This window comes from Mustela nigripes, chromosome 12, assembly GCF_022355385.1.
Source record: "Mustela nigripes isolate SB6536 chromosome 12, MUSNIG.SB6536, whole genome shotgun sequence".
Lineage (NCBI taxonomy): Eukaryota > Metazoa > Chordata > Mammalia > Carnivora > Mustelidae > Mustela > Mustela nigripes.
Genome location: NC_081568.1, coordinates 107,779,082 through 107,798,235, shown reverse-complemented (window position 1 = coordinate 107,798,235; position 19,154 = coordinate 107,779,082). Strand labels below are relative to the sequence as shown.

The following is a 19,154-nucleotide window of genomic DNA, read 5'->3' as shown; positions in this document are numbered from 1 at the left end:
AAGTGGGTTAAGCCGCTGCCTTCGGCTCAGGTCATGATCTCAGGGTCCTGGGATGGAGTCCCGCATCGGGCTCTCTGCTCAGCAGGGAGCCTGCTTCCCTCTCTCTCTCTCTGTCTGCCTCTCCATCTACTTGTAATTTCTCTCTGTCAAATAAATAAATAAAATCTTTTTAAAAAAAATAAAAATAAATAAAATTAAATGGCATAGCAAATTAGGAAAAGATGCAATGACTATAACAGAAGCCAATATTGATGTTACATATAAATAAATAATTCTTAAAGCCAATAAGAAAATCTTTAATCTAATAGCTAATGAAGAATGCATTAAATGTAAAAATGCCATCTTTTAAACTATCAAAATGTAAAATTTTATAAAACAGGATTAGTATGTAGAGAAAAAATTATCATATACTGTAGATGCAAGTGTATAATTGTTCTAGAGACAAGGGAAACAATTTATAGCACATTTCAAATGACAGGTCTTTTATGCCAATAAAGCAATAATTGCACCAACAAGCAAAGATATGAACATGGGAGTTCATTCTAGTTTTTTACTGAAGAAAAAGAATTGGAAACAAATTAAAAGAATGCCAGTAGGGGATTGGTTAAATAATTTTCATATTCATTCTTGTATCCATAATAAAGAATGTGACACAGCCATTACACAATATTATTTGTATGTAAAAATACCCATAGTAAATAAAAAATGCAAGTTATAAAGCAACATGTATACTCTGAGTTTATTTTTATGAAGATATATGGGAATAACTATCTGCAAATATGAATATCAAGAGGTCAACCAGAATTAACTCTGGATAATAAAATTATAGATTATGTTATCTGAATTCCTTCTATCTCTTATACCACCTGAAATTTTCACAATGAGTGTTTATTATATATCTTTAGAAAATGAATCTATTTTTCACATCCTTTTACCAAATAACCCTAATTCTGTGAATTTATCCTATGTAAGTGAGATATGTGGCCAAATGAAAAGACTAGGATTTTTGGAGAATATCAATTTTAATAGAGAAAAATTGAGGGCACAGGGAGGAATAAATGTTTTATAGTAAATAATTGATTGCAGCAAAGCATTAACATGGTGTGTTAGGGCAAAAAGAAAGTCTTAAAAAATAGTTTGTTTACATAGAGGATTACTGATGAAATACTAAGTGGAAAAAAGAATGAACTAATTGACCTGCAAATACAGACCAAAAGTGCAACCAAGACCTGGTAGCCAGTCAAATGCCAAGTCAAATTTGCCTAAAAAACCCATGCTTAGGGTGGATAAAAAGCATTGATGGTATCTGATAGTGAGACAGAGTTGCCTTCTCCTCTTTCTGTATTTCTCAATTTTTCTTCATAGTTTGTATTACTTCCATGAACAAGATTATTAAAATATAATAAAATTATTAAACATAAATTGTACATAGTTATCATGCTATCGCTCATCCTCAGTTAAAACATGCAGTTGAACTACTGCATGATTCTAAATAATCTCTTTTAAAAAGTTAGCAGTCATGAGCTGACAGCATTCATGGGGTGTATATCAGGTTGACCTGGAGCTTTGTTCATGTTATAATTGCAGGTAATTGTTAAATACAGAATTATCTCAATTTTGAATCCAGGACAGATGATACCTAGATATCTGGAATGTCTACTCTATGTCAGGTGTCCTGCAAAACATACTCCTGAATGATCACCTAAGCTTATAAAGCTTGTTTGTGGCACCAGGCATAGGTTATGTGTGGTTTTATATGTAAAAGGCGTACTATAAAACACCACTGAAACAGAAAAGTCCCTCTATCCTTTGAAAGGTTATTTCATGGTATAATTTTTTCTATTAGTTCTCATAGCTGTAAAGTTCAATATGGAAAAAGTAATTGCTATAATAAATATTTAAAAATATTATTAGAAACTTCAACTTTTTCAAGTACAGGGAGGAGGAGAGCAATAATGAGTAGCGAAATGAATATATAGGATATAGTATTTATGAATACTGAATGTGTAACCTTAGAGCTACTAGATTGTATCAGATACAGGAGCAGGATAATATTTCTTATTGAGTTCATCATATTAACTAGCTGGCCTACAAATATGCACTAAAAGTGTTACCAACATCTGATAACCAAAAATATTGTTCAAATACCGAGAACAGTGAATGATGTGCCTTCAATGGACCTAGAATTACATACAGTTGTATTATGTAATGTTATGGTAAAAAAATTCTTTACTAAAACCAAAATGTTATCTAAACATTTTACCCATAATTTCATTTTTAAATGCCATATAATTATATTAGCTTCAAAATTACTTATGTTCAGTGAGTTAATTTTACAAAGCTCTGTGAAATTATAAAATATGTCATTCAAAATAACCAATAACAGAAAGGCAAACTCTAGAGCATTTTAGATGCAGCTGTGTTGCATATTTCAGTGATAAATCTCTTGGGTCCTTTTCTTGTCTTTTCACTTTTCTTGCGCACTTGTGTATCTGTATCACTTTTCATTTTCCTCACCCTTTTAAGTACATCTCTGTGAAAATCAGCTGACTTTCCTAGTCTGCCCTTCCAGGAAGCCATCTGTTAGGGTATGATGCAGACATCTGAAATGTCATTTATCTTGACCTTTCTCAAACAGATGCTCTTAGTTGTTCTATAGTTTTTCTAAGTTAGACACTCTAAAAATAATTATGCTTCACTAAAACATTACAGGACATTTTACAACAAAAGAGTTATATTCCTACATAACCCTCATGCAATACTTCTTTCTTTACTCACATATCATTTGAGCCTTTTTTGTATATGCATCCTTTTTTTACTCATATAATTAAAGGAAAATTAATCTCTCACTATAATTTGGAATCTAATTCCCTCTGTTAGTATTATTTTGGAACCATTTCCTTATTGTAATATAATCCTTTTTTTTTAAGATTTTATTTATTTATTTGGCAGACAGAGATCACAAGTAGGCACTGAGGCAGGCAGAGAGAGAGGAGGAAGCAGGATCCCTACTGAGCAGAGAGCCTAATGCAGGGCTCGATCCCAGGACCCTGAGATCATGACCTGAGCCAAAGGCAGAGGCTTTAACCCACTGAGCCAACCAGGCGCCCCAATATAATCTTAATATTCAAATGAGGATGTACAAAACTCCATAAAATTATATTATTTTTAGTAAGCCATTTCACCGATAAATGGGAATTTCAGTGCTTCTAATTCTCTCTACTTTAAGTAAAGATGAAATGACTATCTTTGTATACAACCCGAGAAGCTGACCAAAATATACTATGATCCAGAAGTTGCTTCTAGGACAAACAGGCCATTTCCCTGATTCTATATATTTTTTTCTAATAACATGCTGAGACTGATAATGGATTATTCCCCCAGATTTATTTATTGTTTTATTCTCATCAAATTCTTTTACACACTTAGTAAATATTAATTCATCTAATCCTCATAAAATCCTATGAGGATTGTTATCTTCATTTTTCAGATGAGGAAAATGAGATGTGGAGAAGTCAAGTAGCCTGCCCAAGGGCATAGAGCCAGTAAGGGCAGAGCCATTTGGGGAACCCAGACCATCCAGTTTTTCTCCAAAAGACTGACTGTCAGTATCAGAAGATTGGAGATGATTTTTAACTCGTTGCCTTTCCCAGTAAAATCTGGTTGGCACCACTGGGCCTCTGTTTCCTTGAACAGTGATGTTACACAATGTAGAAAAACAAGGGGAAGACGGCCGGCATTTTCTGCAGTGGTACCTTACGGCATCCTTGGCCATGAAACATACTTAGGAAGTAGTTTTAGCTCAATCCAGCAAAGCCTTTATTGAGGGACTGTTATATGTAAGCCACATTTAATACAGATCCAGGCATGAAGTGCAGTGCACTGAGCCAAATACCTACCCATATGCCAGCTCAGTACCCTAAATGACCTGCTGTATTCAAGCCAAACCTTGGGAGGTAAGGGTCTGTCTACAACAGCTGAAGGCATTTTGTCCAACATGTTTGCAGTACAACTTTAATTCAGAAGATCTGTAAGAAGGCAAAGTACTTATGAGCCAATGGTAAGCATAGATCTAGAAGAAGGAGCTTTTCTGGAATCATTGTGAACATGAGAGTGACACATCTGTGACTGTGTCCCCGACAGATCTGTCCATGTCCTGTTGCAGGAGTTTCGGGTTAAGTGTGGGATGCTGATTCTTTTTACACTAAGAGAGGTTTTCTTAGGCCTGGTAGTCTAAGTTTAATGTAGCAAATCTTAGGACAAAATCCAGCTTGAAACAGATTGCTGACTATTTAAGTAGAGAAGTTGACTTAACTGGAACAAAAAAGAAAAACATTTCTAGTTAAAAAAAAAAAAAAAAACAAGCTGGAGAAGGGGAGCAGTTAGAGTGGGAGAAAAACATATCTGTTAGAAAGAGCCAAGACATACAACTTAAGGAGAAAACATCTCCACCCAGCAGGAAACCCAGCTAAGTTTAAGAAATAGCACAGAAAAAGAGATACGCTATAAGACTCTTCATTGCATCATCTTAGCTAAAGACTCATAGACATTTAGGGACTATAAAGAAGCCAGCCTTAGAAGTGCTCATATTCTTGGTGACAGTTTGAGTTCCTGTGTGTTTGGAGTGTGGCTGGTAATGCAGTGACTCAGAATACTGTAAGGTTTTTTTGCCCGCCGAGCGTCAGCAACATTAAGAGCATTTTGAAGAGCAGTGTCTATGCCCAGGTGTCTCTGTGCAATTATATTTGGATTTAGGACAACAAAAGCAATGCATATTTTTAACTCTGGGCAAGGGAGGAACAGAGATGAAATTCATGTTAAAACACAGGGCTCTTCCAATATTGTAAAGCCAGGATTGACTTGGACTGGGCTTAGAGTTGCTATAAATTTGATGAGTATGGCGAGGAAGCTTTGAGATTTTTCAGAAATTTCTGAAATAGTCACAAAGAATGGAAAGAAATCATTCAGTGAGAATTTAAATGTATGGTGGAACTTTGAATCAGAAAGATGGATTTGAATCTAGCATCCTCCCTTTACTCACTATTTATCTTTAGATCACACATCATGCTATAATGGGCATCTGTTTCCTCATCTCAAAGGCTGTATAGGACTGTTGAGAGGATTCAGTGAGGACAAAAGAAAGCACTTAGTGTAGTTCCTATGAGATAGCAACAGTTTCCTTCCCAGGTATAATTTTGCCATCTTGCATCTCTGTGGGACAGGTAAGGTATTTTAGATGCTATAACACATGTTTAGGAAATAGCAAAATCAGAAGTATTTCTAGTTTTTGATAAAATTTCTAAAATGGTTTAATAACTCATTAAAGGTAGTTTTCTGTCTTAATCAGTTATCCAGTTTGAGTCTAAACTCTCTAACTAAGGAATGTTCCAAAAAGTGTTGAAAAGCCCCTATGACTTTTTAAATAAATATCCCTAGGCTGTGAAACATTGGGAATTTTTTTCATATCTTTATTGAAGAGCATCTAAATGCAGTAATTAAATACGGTCTATTCAATGCATTCTCTGTAGCTCTCTTTTCATTCATGTACTGATCTGACCCATGACTGTCTATTTGTGGCTATATACATTGCACAGGATGGAGAACCTGAAATAGAAACAAAAGGACATAGTGGTTGAAGGCCACCAAGGTCACACATGGGATCATGACAGCGAAAATGATAAGATCAAGGATGTAAGCAGGGCAATTAGTCATAGGAAGTAGGAGGAAGTAGGTGGCTATTGTGGAAGGAGAGAGGAAGCTGTAGATTAAGGAACATCAATAAACCTCAAGGTAAAGGTCTTATAAGAATTGTCTGCAGGGAAAACAAAGATTCCTATAATTTTTTAAAATTCACATCCTAAGAAGAAAAGCTTCATGAATTAGAGAACAAAGAAGAATATACTAAATTTTTCAGTGTTGTGTACTCTTTTTTCATAAATATTAATCCTATCTTTTGCGTTTCAATTGCATCCTGATTAATTTAATGTTTACCAAATAATCATGGGCCTTAAGGTTTTATAAGTACATAGTTCATAGGATCAAACACCTCATGAGCACAGATCCCACAGGTCATGGATGCATACTTTAATCTGTCTTCATTTTTGAAGAATGCCTGACTTCCTCCTCAACATTTAGGATTGTACTTTTCTGAAAGAGATTTTCACTGGACAACAATTACTGTTACTCAATTCTATATTCTGAGCTGATTAAAATTCATGGAGATAATGTTGGCTTTTATTTAATGTTTAACTGTGGTACATATATCATTTTTATTCCTAATGTGTACACAAGTATAGTTTTATTTTTGTTATTGAATTGACAAGTAAAGTCAACAAATTGAATTACAAGCACTAGCTGTGGAAGATAATAATCATTTCGAGAAGGTCAGACTTGCCAGCTCTGTGCTATCTTAGTTGCACAAAACTGCATGGCTAGATATATCAGTTTATTATAAAATTGATTGGTAGACTGAAATGACCATCACTTTATTTTAAAATGGTCAAAATAGTTATTCAACTAAACTTATCCAGCAGCAAAATCAAAGTTATAAGCCAATAATAGACTTGATCATCAGTTTCAATATTCAAATAATCAGTGTATTTTTGGCTTGAGCATGTATGTTACTTTAATCTTCTGAATTCAAGAGACTTGCAAATTTATAATGGACTCTATTGTGGCATTTAAATTAAATCTTTTCCTTTTTCTTAGGTGGACCTTCTGGTCCCTACCAAAGTAACTGGCATCATTACACAAGGAGCTAAAGATTTTGGTCATGTACAGTTCGTAGGCTCCTACAAACTAGCTTACAGCAATGATGGAGAACACTGGACTGTATACCAGGATGAAAAGCAAAGAAAAGATAAGGTAAGTGATCTGAATGGTTTAGAATAGGCAGAAATGGAGTACCAAGCTGAATTCAAGTTTGACTGAATGAACTACTTATACTTAAAGTATTAAACATAATGGCTATAAAATAATGTTAAATAAAAGTTTTAACATTTTCCATATTATCAGTTATCTAAGATCCAGCTAAATAAAATTTGTTTATATTTTATAAACCTAATAGAAGCTTGAATAATTTATCATAAAGTACATGTAAATAGTTACTGTTGAAATACTTGCCACTATTAATTTTACTTTTTTAAAAGATTTTATGTATTTATTTGATTTTAGTAAAAGAGAGCACACATGCTCTGTCTTTATAAGAGAGTTGGGTAAGGGGCAGACAGGGAGGGAGAGGGAGACAATCTCAGGCTGACTCTTCCATGACCATGGAGCCCAACACCGGGCTTGATCTCACGATCCTGATATCATGACCTGAGCCGAAACCAAGTCCAACACTCAACCAGCTGTGTTACCCAGGTGCCCCTAATTTTGCTATTGAAAAACATTACTGATATTAGTAAAAAATGTTCTTTGGTAGAAAAATATTTCAAAAATTAACTAAAAGATGTTTTAATTATATATTTCCTTGATTATTTTGTTAATTGGGAATTTTAAAAATGGACAAATTTTAACTATTACACTGGTTTATCAAAATTAAAACATAGGTTGTTTCTGTGCTCACTTTCCTTGATTCTGTTTTAATTCATAGGTTTGTTAAATTTTTTGACCTGTGTAACTATTTTAATATTATAGTAGTAGATATATATTATTGCACCGTACAGTTCTACACTATATTTGTCTAATTGTTTTTTTCTAAAAGTTCTTACCATTTTAAACATCTTTCCATAGTATCTCCTGGTCTGAATTTCTGTAGGGCCCTGAAAAATGGAAGTGCTTAGTCTCTATATCAGTAACTAATTCATTCAGATGTTAAAGTGTAGCCTCAGTTGGACCAATGAAATTGAAACTCATTAATCCCTTAGAGTGTTTGTGCAAAAAACTCTAACTTTCTAAAGACATAACACAAACATATCTTAGTTCTAAGATCTGGGGGGAAACTATAATATGTTAAGTATTTCTGAGTTAATAATGACTTCTTCCATTTTATGTAGCCCTTTCATTCCCTTATTCTTCTCATATTATTAACCAGTAGAAAGTTGAGAATATCTTGCTTTTTTATTTTTGAAGATTTTACTTATTATTTATTTGAGAGAGCGAGAAAGAGAACTTGAGTAGGAGAGAGGCAGAGGGAGAAGCAGACTGCCCACTGAGCAGGGAGCCCAATGTGGGACTCAATCCCAGGACCCTGAGACTATGACCTGAGCCAAAAGCAGACACTTAACTAACTGAGCCACACAAGCACCATAGGAATATCTTTCTTCTTCAAATATTCAAGACAGAGAATTGATACATTTCCCCAGCAGTATTGAGCCTGGAATGGCTATTCCAGTGGGTCAACAGAATCTGAATTCAGTTCACATAAAATTCACTTTAGGGGAGACATGTTTTTAGGTTTAGATTATAAAATCCATACTATTTACCTTTTAACATCTCAGAACACACCCATTGTGCATCTCAGGATACATTCATTTAACATCTCAGAAAACACACACACACACTTTATATTTTAACATCTCAGAAACTGTTGTATCTTACTATGTCACAATTAAATTGGGAGCATTTATTATTTTCTAGAAGAACCTAAAATAATGGCATGATTTCTAATCAATAGCATCTTAGACTGAATGAATATAGGGTTTTTTGTAAAGCCATCTTTAAATGTATTTGTGAGCTATAGACAAATATATGCTATGATTTCTGGCAAATAATTGTTTCAGCTACTACCTTTCACTTTGTTACAGTAGGCATTCTGATGCATAGGGAATGAAAATGTATTCCATAAAATGAAGCTTTTTAAACTCCATAAATTATATAGCTCTTGAAATTAATTTTAAGACATAAATATTCTCATCCATTATCCATGTGTAATACTCACAAAGGTGTCTGGATGGCTCCGTCAGTTGAGTGTCCAGCTCTTAGTTTTGGCTCAGGTCATGATCTCAGGGTCATGGAACTGAGCCCTACAAGGGGCTCCTTACTCAGTAGAGAGTCAACTTGAAATTCTCCCTTCCTCTCCCTCTCCCCCTCACCCCCCTAAAATAAATAAATAAATCTTTAAAAAAAAAAAAAGCTTATCTGCAATTAGCAAAATCCTTATATAGATTGATTTACGAAAGAAATATAAAGAAAAATGTGATTAAATTATTGTACTGATGAAATACTTTTTTTTAAGATTTTATGTATTTGACACAGAGAGAGAGAGATCACAGTAGGCAGAGAGGCAGGCAGAGGGGGAAGGGGAACCAGGCTCCCTGCCTTTTTGTTTGTTTGTTTGTTTTTTAAAGATTTAGTTATTTATTTATTTGACAGACAGAGATCACAAGTAGGCAGTCAGGCATGCAGGGTGGGGGTTGGGAAGAAGGCTCCCTGCTGAGCCGAGAGCCTGATGCATGGCTCTATCCCAGGACCCTGGGATCATGACCCAAGCCAAAGGCAGAGGCTTAACCTACTGAGCCACCCAGGTCCCCTGATGAAATACTTTTTTGTCTCCATTTACACTGAGTGTGTGATTTCATGATTGTATATGAATAACTTTTTAATTTTTCCTTTAATAATAGATGAGGCATTTGCGTATTACTGCATTTTATTTCATTATCTTTGTTTGAAATGCATGTAAAATTTTTGTCAAGTTGAACAAGATTTTCTATGTCCTTACTGATTTTCTATCTACTTATATTATCAATTATGGAGAAAGCAATGTGGAAATCTCCAACTATAACTGTGGTATTCCCGATTTCTTCTTACAGTTATATCAGTGTTTACTTGATGTATTTTGAAGCTCTTCTAAAAGATCCATGATCAGCTAGGGCCATAACTTCCACTTGATCAGATAGCTCCTTTGTGATTAGAAAATGACCATCTTTATCCCTAGAAATATTTTTTGATCTGAAAACTGCTTTACTGGTATAAGTAGAAGTACTTCAGCTTTCTTTTGATTATTGCTATGTTGGTGTGTGTTTTTTTCATCCTTTTACTTTTAACCCATTTGTACCTTATATTTGAAACACATTTCTTTAAAAAAAGAAAGAAATACATTTCTTCTATGCAGCATATAGTTGGGTCTCTTTTTTTTTCCCCAATCCTGCTATCTCTGCTTTTTAATCAGAGCATTTAAACCATTTATATTTAATGTGAATACTGCTATAATTGGCTTTAAATCTGTCATCTTTCTGTTTATTTTCCTACTTGTTGCATCTTTCCAATTTTTTTTCTTTTTTTCTGTCTTCTTTTGGATTAATAGAATTTCTTTAATGATTCCAGTCGGGGGTTTTTTGTTGTTGACTTATTTGCTATAACTTTATTTTTTATTATTGCAGTGATTTCTGTAGGATTTGTAGCATATATTTAAACTTACTTGTCTACCTTCAAATTAATGCAGAGCCCCAGAAACTTACCTCTAGAAGCACAAAATAGATCTTAGCTATAAATCCATGTGCTTAGGAACCACATTTATTATAACACTTGATTTTGACATTCCCCAAGTAAGTCTTACCATAAAGAAATAGGCTCCCACTAGGCAAGTTGGTCAACCATGAGAGTAAATTGATGCCCAGTGAAAAGGATGTAGGCCAGAATTCTTATGTGAGACAATAAATCAGTGTCATCTGTCCAATATAAAAATTTCTGAAGAACTAAACCATTTTAATATTATAAATATGACAATCAGCTAAACCTAGACCATGTAACTGGTAGTTTTAAAATTAAATTTAATCAGCTTGTTTATGGTATTACAACTAATTCACTATGATGAAGAAAAGCCTTAGATAAGTTTATTATTTATTACTGAAGAAAACAACAAACTCCAATAAACTGTACATAAGAATACAGCAATTACTATTATCATAAAGAAATACTTTATGTATAAGAAGGAAGAGCGAAAGTTCTTGAACTTTCAAGTTTTTGAACACTTGGAAATGTAGCATATATTATATATATATATATATATATATATATATATATATATACCCATCATAATATACATGTATATATATTCAAATAGTAAAATATTTTTACTAGGTATTTTACCTCTAATTTTATATATTCTTCATAGGTGTGCTCTTCTTCTTTATAGAAGCCCTCCACAACTGAGCAATTAATCTTTCTGAATAAGCCATTTCCTATTGATTCCTAATAATTATTTGTGTCTTGTTCTCCATGGTTACTTTCCATAAGGGAAAAAGACTTCAGTCTTTACAAATGCAAATTCAACTACAAACTTTCAGCCACACAAGTATTATAAATGCACTGAATGTTTTGGCACAAAGCGTGTGCTTGTGAAATGTTTTATGTATGTACATTTCAAAAGGAAATATTTACAAACAAAATTTTCTGATTCCCTTTTTGTATCTTTCCATTTTTATTGACTGCTTGCTCTAATAGATTTTTGGGGTGTAGGTATAGAGGTCTGCTGTAGATCCAGAAACAAGATTACTTCAGAAAAACCATTTCAAAATAATAGCAATTTTCTAGGTTTACCGCAAGTGGTATAAATGAAATACTAAAAATGTATGAATGCTGAATTTTTAAAAAAATGTATGAATGCCCTTTTTGTTTCTCATCAGTTGTAACTGAATAAGCCTCAGGAAAGCAAAACCAAGGAAAAAGTATAAATGTACATTGGAGTGTGTCTAAATGTATGTGTCAGTATATATGTATGTGTGTGTATATATGTGTGCATGTGTGTGTGTGTTAATACCTAAAGTCAGTTAAAGAAAAATACATTCCTATTCTCTTCATTGAAATGTCAGTTTCTCATTATCTTCCCAGAGCCTTTATAAGAATTCCAGTTTACTGTAGCATTTTATTTTTTGACAAAACTCTACATTGTATCTTTCATGACGGAGCATGTGATGATACCATCACAATCTCCACATTCTTATTTTTTTCTTTCTTTTCTATAATATTTTCTAATGTTTAACTGACTTATATTTCTCTACTCCATGGATTCAGATACGTTTTTTATTTGAAAGTCAAATGTTCCTTTGCTCTCATGAAAGTGACATTTGTTTTATACTCTTGGAGCTGTTTTTTACTGCAGTTAGCAGGAAAATTGCAAAATTTGACAGACACTTCCAGTGTTTAATTTTTAAGGCTATAAGCCAAAGTAAAACAATAATAAATTTCAGGAAGGGTTCTTATATGGAAAAATTAGAAATGAAAATGGATTTTCTCATCCAATATATTAGTCATAATGTCATGGTGTTTAAATAAACCTGAATTCACACCATGGGGGCTTTCTTCTTTGGGGGAAAAAAAAAGAAGCTGGTAATATTCTGCCTCCCTCCCTGAAATTGTCCAGGTTTTTAAAAGCATAAATCAAAAATTTGCAGCTTCACCCTGGATTTTCTATAAAGGAAAATCCAAAACTTTGTTTCCAGTAAGATTTTATTGGGTCCTTAAAGATGCCACATACTCATCAAGAACGATCTTGCCACACCTTGTTGAACTCTAATTCAGTGGTTACCAAAATTGCCCGATCCTGACCCTCCTGGGGGAGCTTGTTAAAAAATACACATTTCTGGGCCCTGCCTCTGACTCTCAGAGAGATGAGCTGGGAATCTAAATGTTTACAGAGGCTCCAGCTAATTTGAATAAATGTTTACAGAAGCCCTAGCTAATTTGAATAATGAGCACGTGTGGGAAAGATGACTCTGGCACCAAATTTAAGTTTTTGAAACTGAGCATAGTTTTGTATTTTTCTAGTCAGAACGGAACATATTGTGTGATAATTCTTTAGGACTGACTGGCCTCTAGTTTGTCAGTGGTACAAGTCAGTATGAATCTATGTCTCTGATGTAAGTTTAGATTTTCATATTTGCCAGTTGTCTCATGAATACCCACAAGGAAACACGTATTAGCTTTAAACAAATTTTAAATTTAAATAATAATTTTAAGCAGTTAGGAACACAGATTAGGTAGAAAAGCATCTAGAAGGATGTGACATTTATAGTCATTCATTTACATATTATTCTGGAGGCAGTTATTGTCTACTGTGCTGGATGTACTGGGGGAAACCTGATTATGACAGCGGGTCAAAGAAATCCCAGCCTAATAAGGAACTTGAGAATGGTAGAAAAACTTTGATTCAGTCAGCTCATTTTGAAGACTCAAAAGACAACCTACCAAGTGTATTATTCGATAAAATAGCTGTAGGAAATAAGTAGCACAAGCTTAGAGTTATCTAAGAAAAATAATAATAATATTAAATTAAGCTCATTTCATGAAAGTCTATGACTCTGCAATAGGGGAAAAAAAAAAAAAGAGTTCCTGGTTCTTCTCTACTTCCTTTCCTTTCTCAATGTCAATGTAGGGAGAGAAAAAAGGCGGCAACGTCACCAGTCCTTATTAGCAAAGCCTTCATAATCTGCATTGGAGGACATATTCAAATTAATCCATAATTACAGATGCTGCAGGATATCCTTTCGTTCCTGCTGAAGCTGGCACTGTGAGTAGCTGAAATTAAATTTGAATATTCAGAGCTTCGGAAGTCCAGCTCTTCTGTGAGGCAGAGGTCAGATGAGATGTCAGTTCAGTAATAAAAGCCATGCTGCTCTTCTGAAATTTGAGCCGGGTGTGAAATTTGGAACCTGTGGAATCTCCTGGGAGGTAAAATAAATGGAATCCCCAGTGGCATTCGGTGAGAAGGATTGTAGCAGGAGGAAGTGAAAGGGGATGAATGAGTCTTTCAAGATGGAGCAGCCACAGGTTTCTGAGCTGCAGAATCAAGGACAGTCTCCCAGTCTTACAAGGAGACCATTAGTCTCATCCACTCAAATAAGGCGAAAGGGAAAGAAAAGATGCTGCTTTTCTGAAAGTGGTTTCCAACAACTAATTGACTCTACACAAAGCATTCAGATTCAAAAACAGCAAATGAGTCGTGCCCCTACATGCCAGGGATTTTTATATGTAGTCACTGTAAGGTACTTACGTAGGTAATTGGGTAGTGACTTAATTGGAACTTAGTTAAGGAAATAATTCTACGGTTTCAGCGTTGTCTAAAAATAAGTTTGGTGTTATCTAAATAAACACCATCTGGTATCAACTGTTATTTAGAATTTTATCTGCTTTCTTCCTTGTCATAATTCAATATTATGGGACCCGGCTGGGATTTGTGTTGGTATAAAGAATACACAATCACCTGTATTCGCATAGATGTCGATGTTATTAGATTTTCAGACTCAGGACACCTCCTGAGACTGTTTCTGTTTTGGTGGAATGTAAAGTTCAGTGATGGGCTCACCATTTTTAATTTTAATTATATTAAAAAGCCCTCCCCAAGAGTTGATAGAGATAGTTAATGTCATGATTCCGCTTTTAATGCAAAACCAAAAAAATGCATAGAACTAAGAAATTAAAAGAAAAAAATGCAGTCTTTGGGGCTGATGTGCTCTAGACTGAATGAAAAGTGGTAACAGTCTGAAATAAAATATTTAGTAAAAACCTATAAATAAAACATTCAGTTATTGCCATAATCTATATATACCAACTAAAAAGTTCAAGGAATTCCTGTTATACCTTATGGAGCTTTTATAATTCATGCTTTTGACAAAAATAGAATGGAGCCCTTGTAAATTTTACTAAGGCCTCTGACCAAGATGGCTGTATCTCAAGAACTAACCTCGTATAGAAGAATTGATTTATCAAAGTGAAAGTCATTTGCAGACTTAGATGTGCTGGAATGGGAAAGAACAACCCCACTGAGCACGTTGAAATTCAGAAAGCAGCTTATTTCACCAGTGGGAAGTGCGGTAGCCATTGTTAAGGAGCACAGAGAACAACGTGACGTGGACTCAGCAATCAGAATCAGTTGGGAGATGGAGTCTGGGGGTCAGAAACAAGGCAGAAGACTGGATGCAAGTCCAGATGCAAATAGACAAGGGCAGAGGTCAGCTACAGGGAGGACTGTATTTCCATTTCCATGTTTAACATGAACTCCAAGTGTCCTGCCTACCCAAAGTTGTTTGTTCCTGAATAGAGAGTAAATGGTTTACAATGAGGAAAGGAAGGGAGGACCAGGAAATGGGGCTTATGGGATGGAGGTGAACAGGAAGAGGGTTAGTAACTTAAATAATTACAATGATAGAATCCAGTAACTAGCTAAAGGCTGGAGAAAAAAGATAAACTGGAATGATAGACTTGCCACAGGAACACTCAGAAGCTCTTGATCTTAAGGAGCTCATTAAGAAGTCATTCAGTTTGTTTGGAGACAGCAAGAGAAAGCTGGTTGTCTTTCTTCAAGCATCAATTTTGAAGTAGCAAAAAAAAGAAATTCTTTATATGTTATTTCACATTCTATAATATTAAAGACACGCAGTGAAAATAGATGGTTCATTTTGACCATTGAAGCCATTACATTTCTTAGAGGGCATTTGGATTTTTAATCTGCTTCATTTAAAAGGAAAAACAAAAGCAGAGTGCTGGTCCAAGGACATATACTGTGAGCTAGTATGGAAAAACAAGCAAAGCATTAGACACAAAATTCATAAAACTCACCAGTTTAGGGTGGGTTGGGAGCAAGGGGGAAGAAAAACATCCCTGCTGCTATGACTCCTATTTAGTGACAGATAATATCCCAGTGCAGATCCGATGAAACTTCATTCTAGGTAAGACAGAAGTGTAAGGTGTTAAATAACAAAAAATCAACCAAGGGAATGTGAAGATCTAATTGACTGATGGATAGGCGGCACCCCTTCTAGCAAGTGGAGGGGGCTCAGAGAGTTGTAGAAAATGGAAGGCTTTTATAGAGGGAGGGTGGGGCAAGAACATGAGTAGCATAAGAGGATTGAGGCAGGCAAGGCTGCTTCCCCTTAGGAGTCAAAGCAAAGGGTCTGTTTTATCATGCAAGATTACTTCACCTTCCTCTGGAAGTGGGGAGTCGTGGAGAGAGCCCAGTGGTAGACACATTAGCACCCATCAGAAAATTCCTGACTGACCAGTGAATACGGCATTTCTGGGGGAGGTTGAAACTGTACTAGATTAACTAAGAATCCCCAGTGTAGACATGACCTAACTGATGCCATTTGGGGTCTTTGGGTTTATTTTTAACAAGGGAGACAAAGTGAACAATGCAGGGAGATGCAGTGAGAGACAAACATATATATATTTTTTTCTTTGTGTTAATTATTTTCCATCCTAAAAACTCAAGAACTTCTTTGTTTCCAGAAAATTGGATAAGCTACCTTAAAATTTGAAACCATATAGTTTTTCCAGTTAACAGATGTTTCTGCATGAATGAAAGTGTGAAAAACATAAGAAATATGTTATAGAACATGCTATTAAAGTAAAATGTCCATTAAAAATATTTTTTATTATTACATATCATTATTACATTTATGGCCTTATTTTTCCTAATGCTCAAAGGCCAAAAAACTTTAACGTCTTAATTTTTGAATCTTAATCCAACATCACTCATCAGAAATTAATAAAAATATCCCCAGTGAAAATTATGAACCTCTCATGTTTATGTTTATGTTTGACTTACATATTATTAGACAAAATTGTATAATGACAGTATTCCTCAAAGGAAAGGAATTACTCATTCTCTTATTTAGGTCATGCTTGTATTTTGACTGTGAGGGACCATCAAGTATTTAGCCCACCTTTGACCCTAGGCATCAATTAGAAAGGTTAACACACTAAAAATACTGATTAGTGACAGTTCCCCAATAGAATGGTCAAGGCTAAAAAAGTTTAATAAATTGCTTAAAATTCAGGTGTGTTATCACTCATTAAAAGGTAGTGATGAAACTGATTGAAACAGGAGAGCTTAGCTGAGAAGAATTTTGAATATTTTTATTGAAAGAAATAGAGTCCGATTTAATGTGAATCTAATAGTTATCATTCCCATTATGAAAACTGATGTAGGAAAGACGTTAGGGTTCAAAGCCAATGGCCAAGAAAGAATTCTTGAGATACCTTTGGTGCAAAAATGTGATTTTATTGAAGCCTGGAGACAGGACCCAAGGGCTGAAAGAGGTCATGAGGGGTTATGAGGAGTGGCGCATTATATACTTTTAAGTTGACCTCAGCATAGCATAGGTCTCAAAGAAATTTGGAAGCAAGGTTTCCAGGATCTTGAGGGGGCTAGCATTGTTGGGAAAGGGTCATTTATTACCATCTAATTAAACCCGAGTCATAAGACTCTTTGATATATATGGGTGGGTCATACGTGTGACAGATGATTGCCAACATGTATCTTGGATGGTTTAGAGATAAAGGAAATTTATAAAGTAATTTGTATATATTAATGTAGGCTTACAGGATGGGGAACAGAGGGGGCAGTTTGGGTTAGGATTGCCTTTCGCCCTTACCAAAGTGTCAACATCAAGGCAGTTGAGTCCCTAGAGGAATGTCACTCTGCCTGTTTCAGGGCCTTGTCAGTGGGCTGTGGGTAGTAAGGAAATCTAATAATTCCTCTTCTGCCTCTATTTCCCACATCAAAAATGAGCACGTCATTATTCTGATTGCTGAAACTACACGTTTACCATTGGAGAGAACACAGCAAAAAGTATGAACCCATTTCATGTCTAGGTAATTACCAGACAACTAATATTTTGACTGCTTAATGTAATATATTTTGAAAGTGAAAAAATCCTCAAGGACATCAGTTCTACATGGCACACAAGCTTTTCCACCATCATACCATTAGCTGTAATCTGTGGAGCGATTTAAAGTCTCTAACTTACAAAATGAATTAGTATTCTAGTCTTTTTCTGCTTTTTCACAGGTTAAATCTGAAAAAGGATAAAAGATACCTGTCGCAGTTCCACATTTATGAGAAACTATGAAAGGATTTCTGGATCTGCCACACCCTATAAAAATGACCCATTAGGAGAGTGATTCGCATATACTTCCTTTTGTTGGGTCTCAGAGAAAATGTATTTATATGTACGATGGGCTCTTGAGGCACACATCTGTACTAAGCCCCTTCAGGCCCTTTTTATAAAGGCAATGCATTTCTCATCATTTTAAAGCTTCTGGTGTAATTTGAGACACAAAGCTGGTTAAAAGATAATATTTTAAAAAAATAGCAGATGAACCCAGCGATTGTACCTGCATGAAAAGAGTATTTTTTCCAGTTTTTCTATAGAAAAACACCCAGAAGACCACACACAGGAATTAATTTCCTGCTTTCCAATAAAGCTAGAAATAAAATTAATGTTGTACAGATAAATGAGATGTTTAATAGTTAATAATAATTAAAGGAAGTATTCTTCATAAGTGAGTGAAAAAGTGTTATTTTACATAGCAAAAATTTTCTTTTTTCTTTTTAGTACTTTACTAATATCTAGAAGTATTAGCAAAGGTGATTTTTTTTTTTTCCTCCTGATGTCAGATATAATTTAATGACCAGTGTACCCTCAACACATTGACAAAAAGACCCAGGCTTCCCCTGACCAAAGTAGAGTTTGCATCTGCTAAGCTCAGGACCAGGGCTCTCTACACTTTTCATTTATGGGTGCCAAATTTAGCAAACAAAAATGCAGCACACCTGTTAAATTTGAATTTCAGATAAGCAATGAATAATTTTTTAAGTATAAGTATATACTGAATCTGATATCTTGCAACTCTGTCTCCATTAAAAATCCCCTAGATCTTCCAGTCAGAACAGATGTTCTCCTGAGAAAACACCTAAGGGAGAGAGGATAGAGTGAGAATGCCTTTCTTTCACACTTCGGGAAATACACACAGACATATGCACACATACTCTCACAACCTGCTTCATGTCTGCAATTCTATTTTGCCACCTCATCATCTGTCTCCAAAATTATCTTCTCCAGCTCCCTGACACTGTTCCTTCCTCAGCACCAGTCTGGCTTAGAAGACACATGGCTGAATGCTTAAATCACTACTGTGCGCCTACTTACAGCTCTGTACTAAGTCGTGTCTGACCAAAATAGGATGAGACGTGGAGTGAGGGAAAGGTTCCTAACGTGGGGTGGGAATTGTCAGACACTTATTTTTCTACTGCCACATCATTGAAATATCTTCTCTGAAGGGGTCAAGACAAACTACGTATTGTTGGGATATAACACAAAATACCCAGTGTGATTTAGGAGATTTTGAGATAAACACTGGGCTTCATTAGAGAAGCAGACTGTTTTGTACTTTTCTGGAAAAGAGGAAAGGCATTTCTACACTTCTGATTT

At 34.9% G+C, this 19,154-nt stretch overlaps 1 protein-coding gene across 1 annotated transcript in view; it reads left to right on the top strand.

The window, feature by feature from the left end:
• Positions 1-19,154, top strand: part of EDIL3 (EGF like repeats and discoidin domains 3) — a 406,610-nt gene that overhangs the window by 375,096 nt on the left and 12,360 nt on the right. The window contains exon 10 of the mRNA XM_059418197.1: positions 6,709-6,864. Coding sequence (XP_059274180.1) covers positions 6,709-6,864 — 156 coding nt within the window. The remainder of the gene's footprint in view (positions 1-6,708; positions 6,865-19,154) is intronic.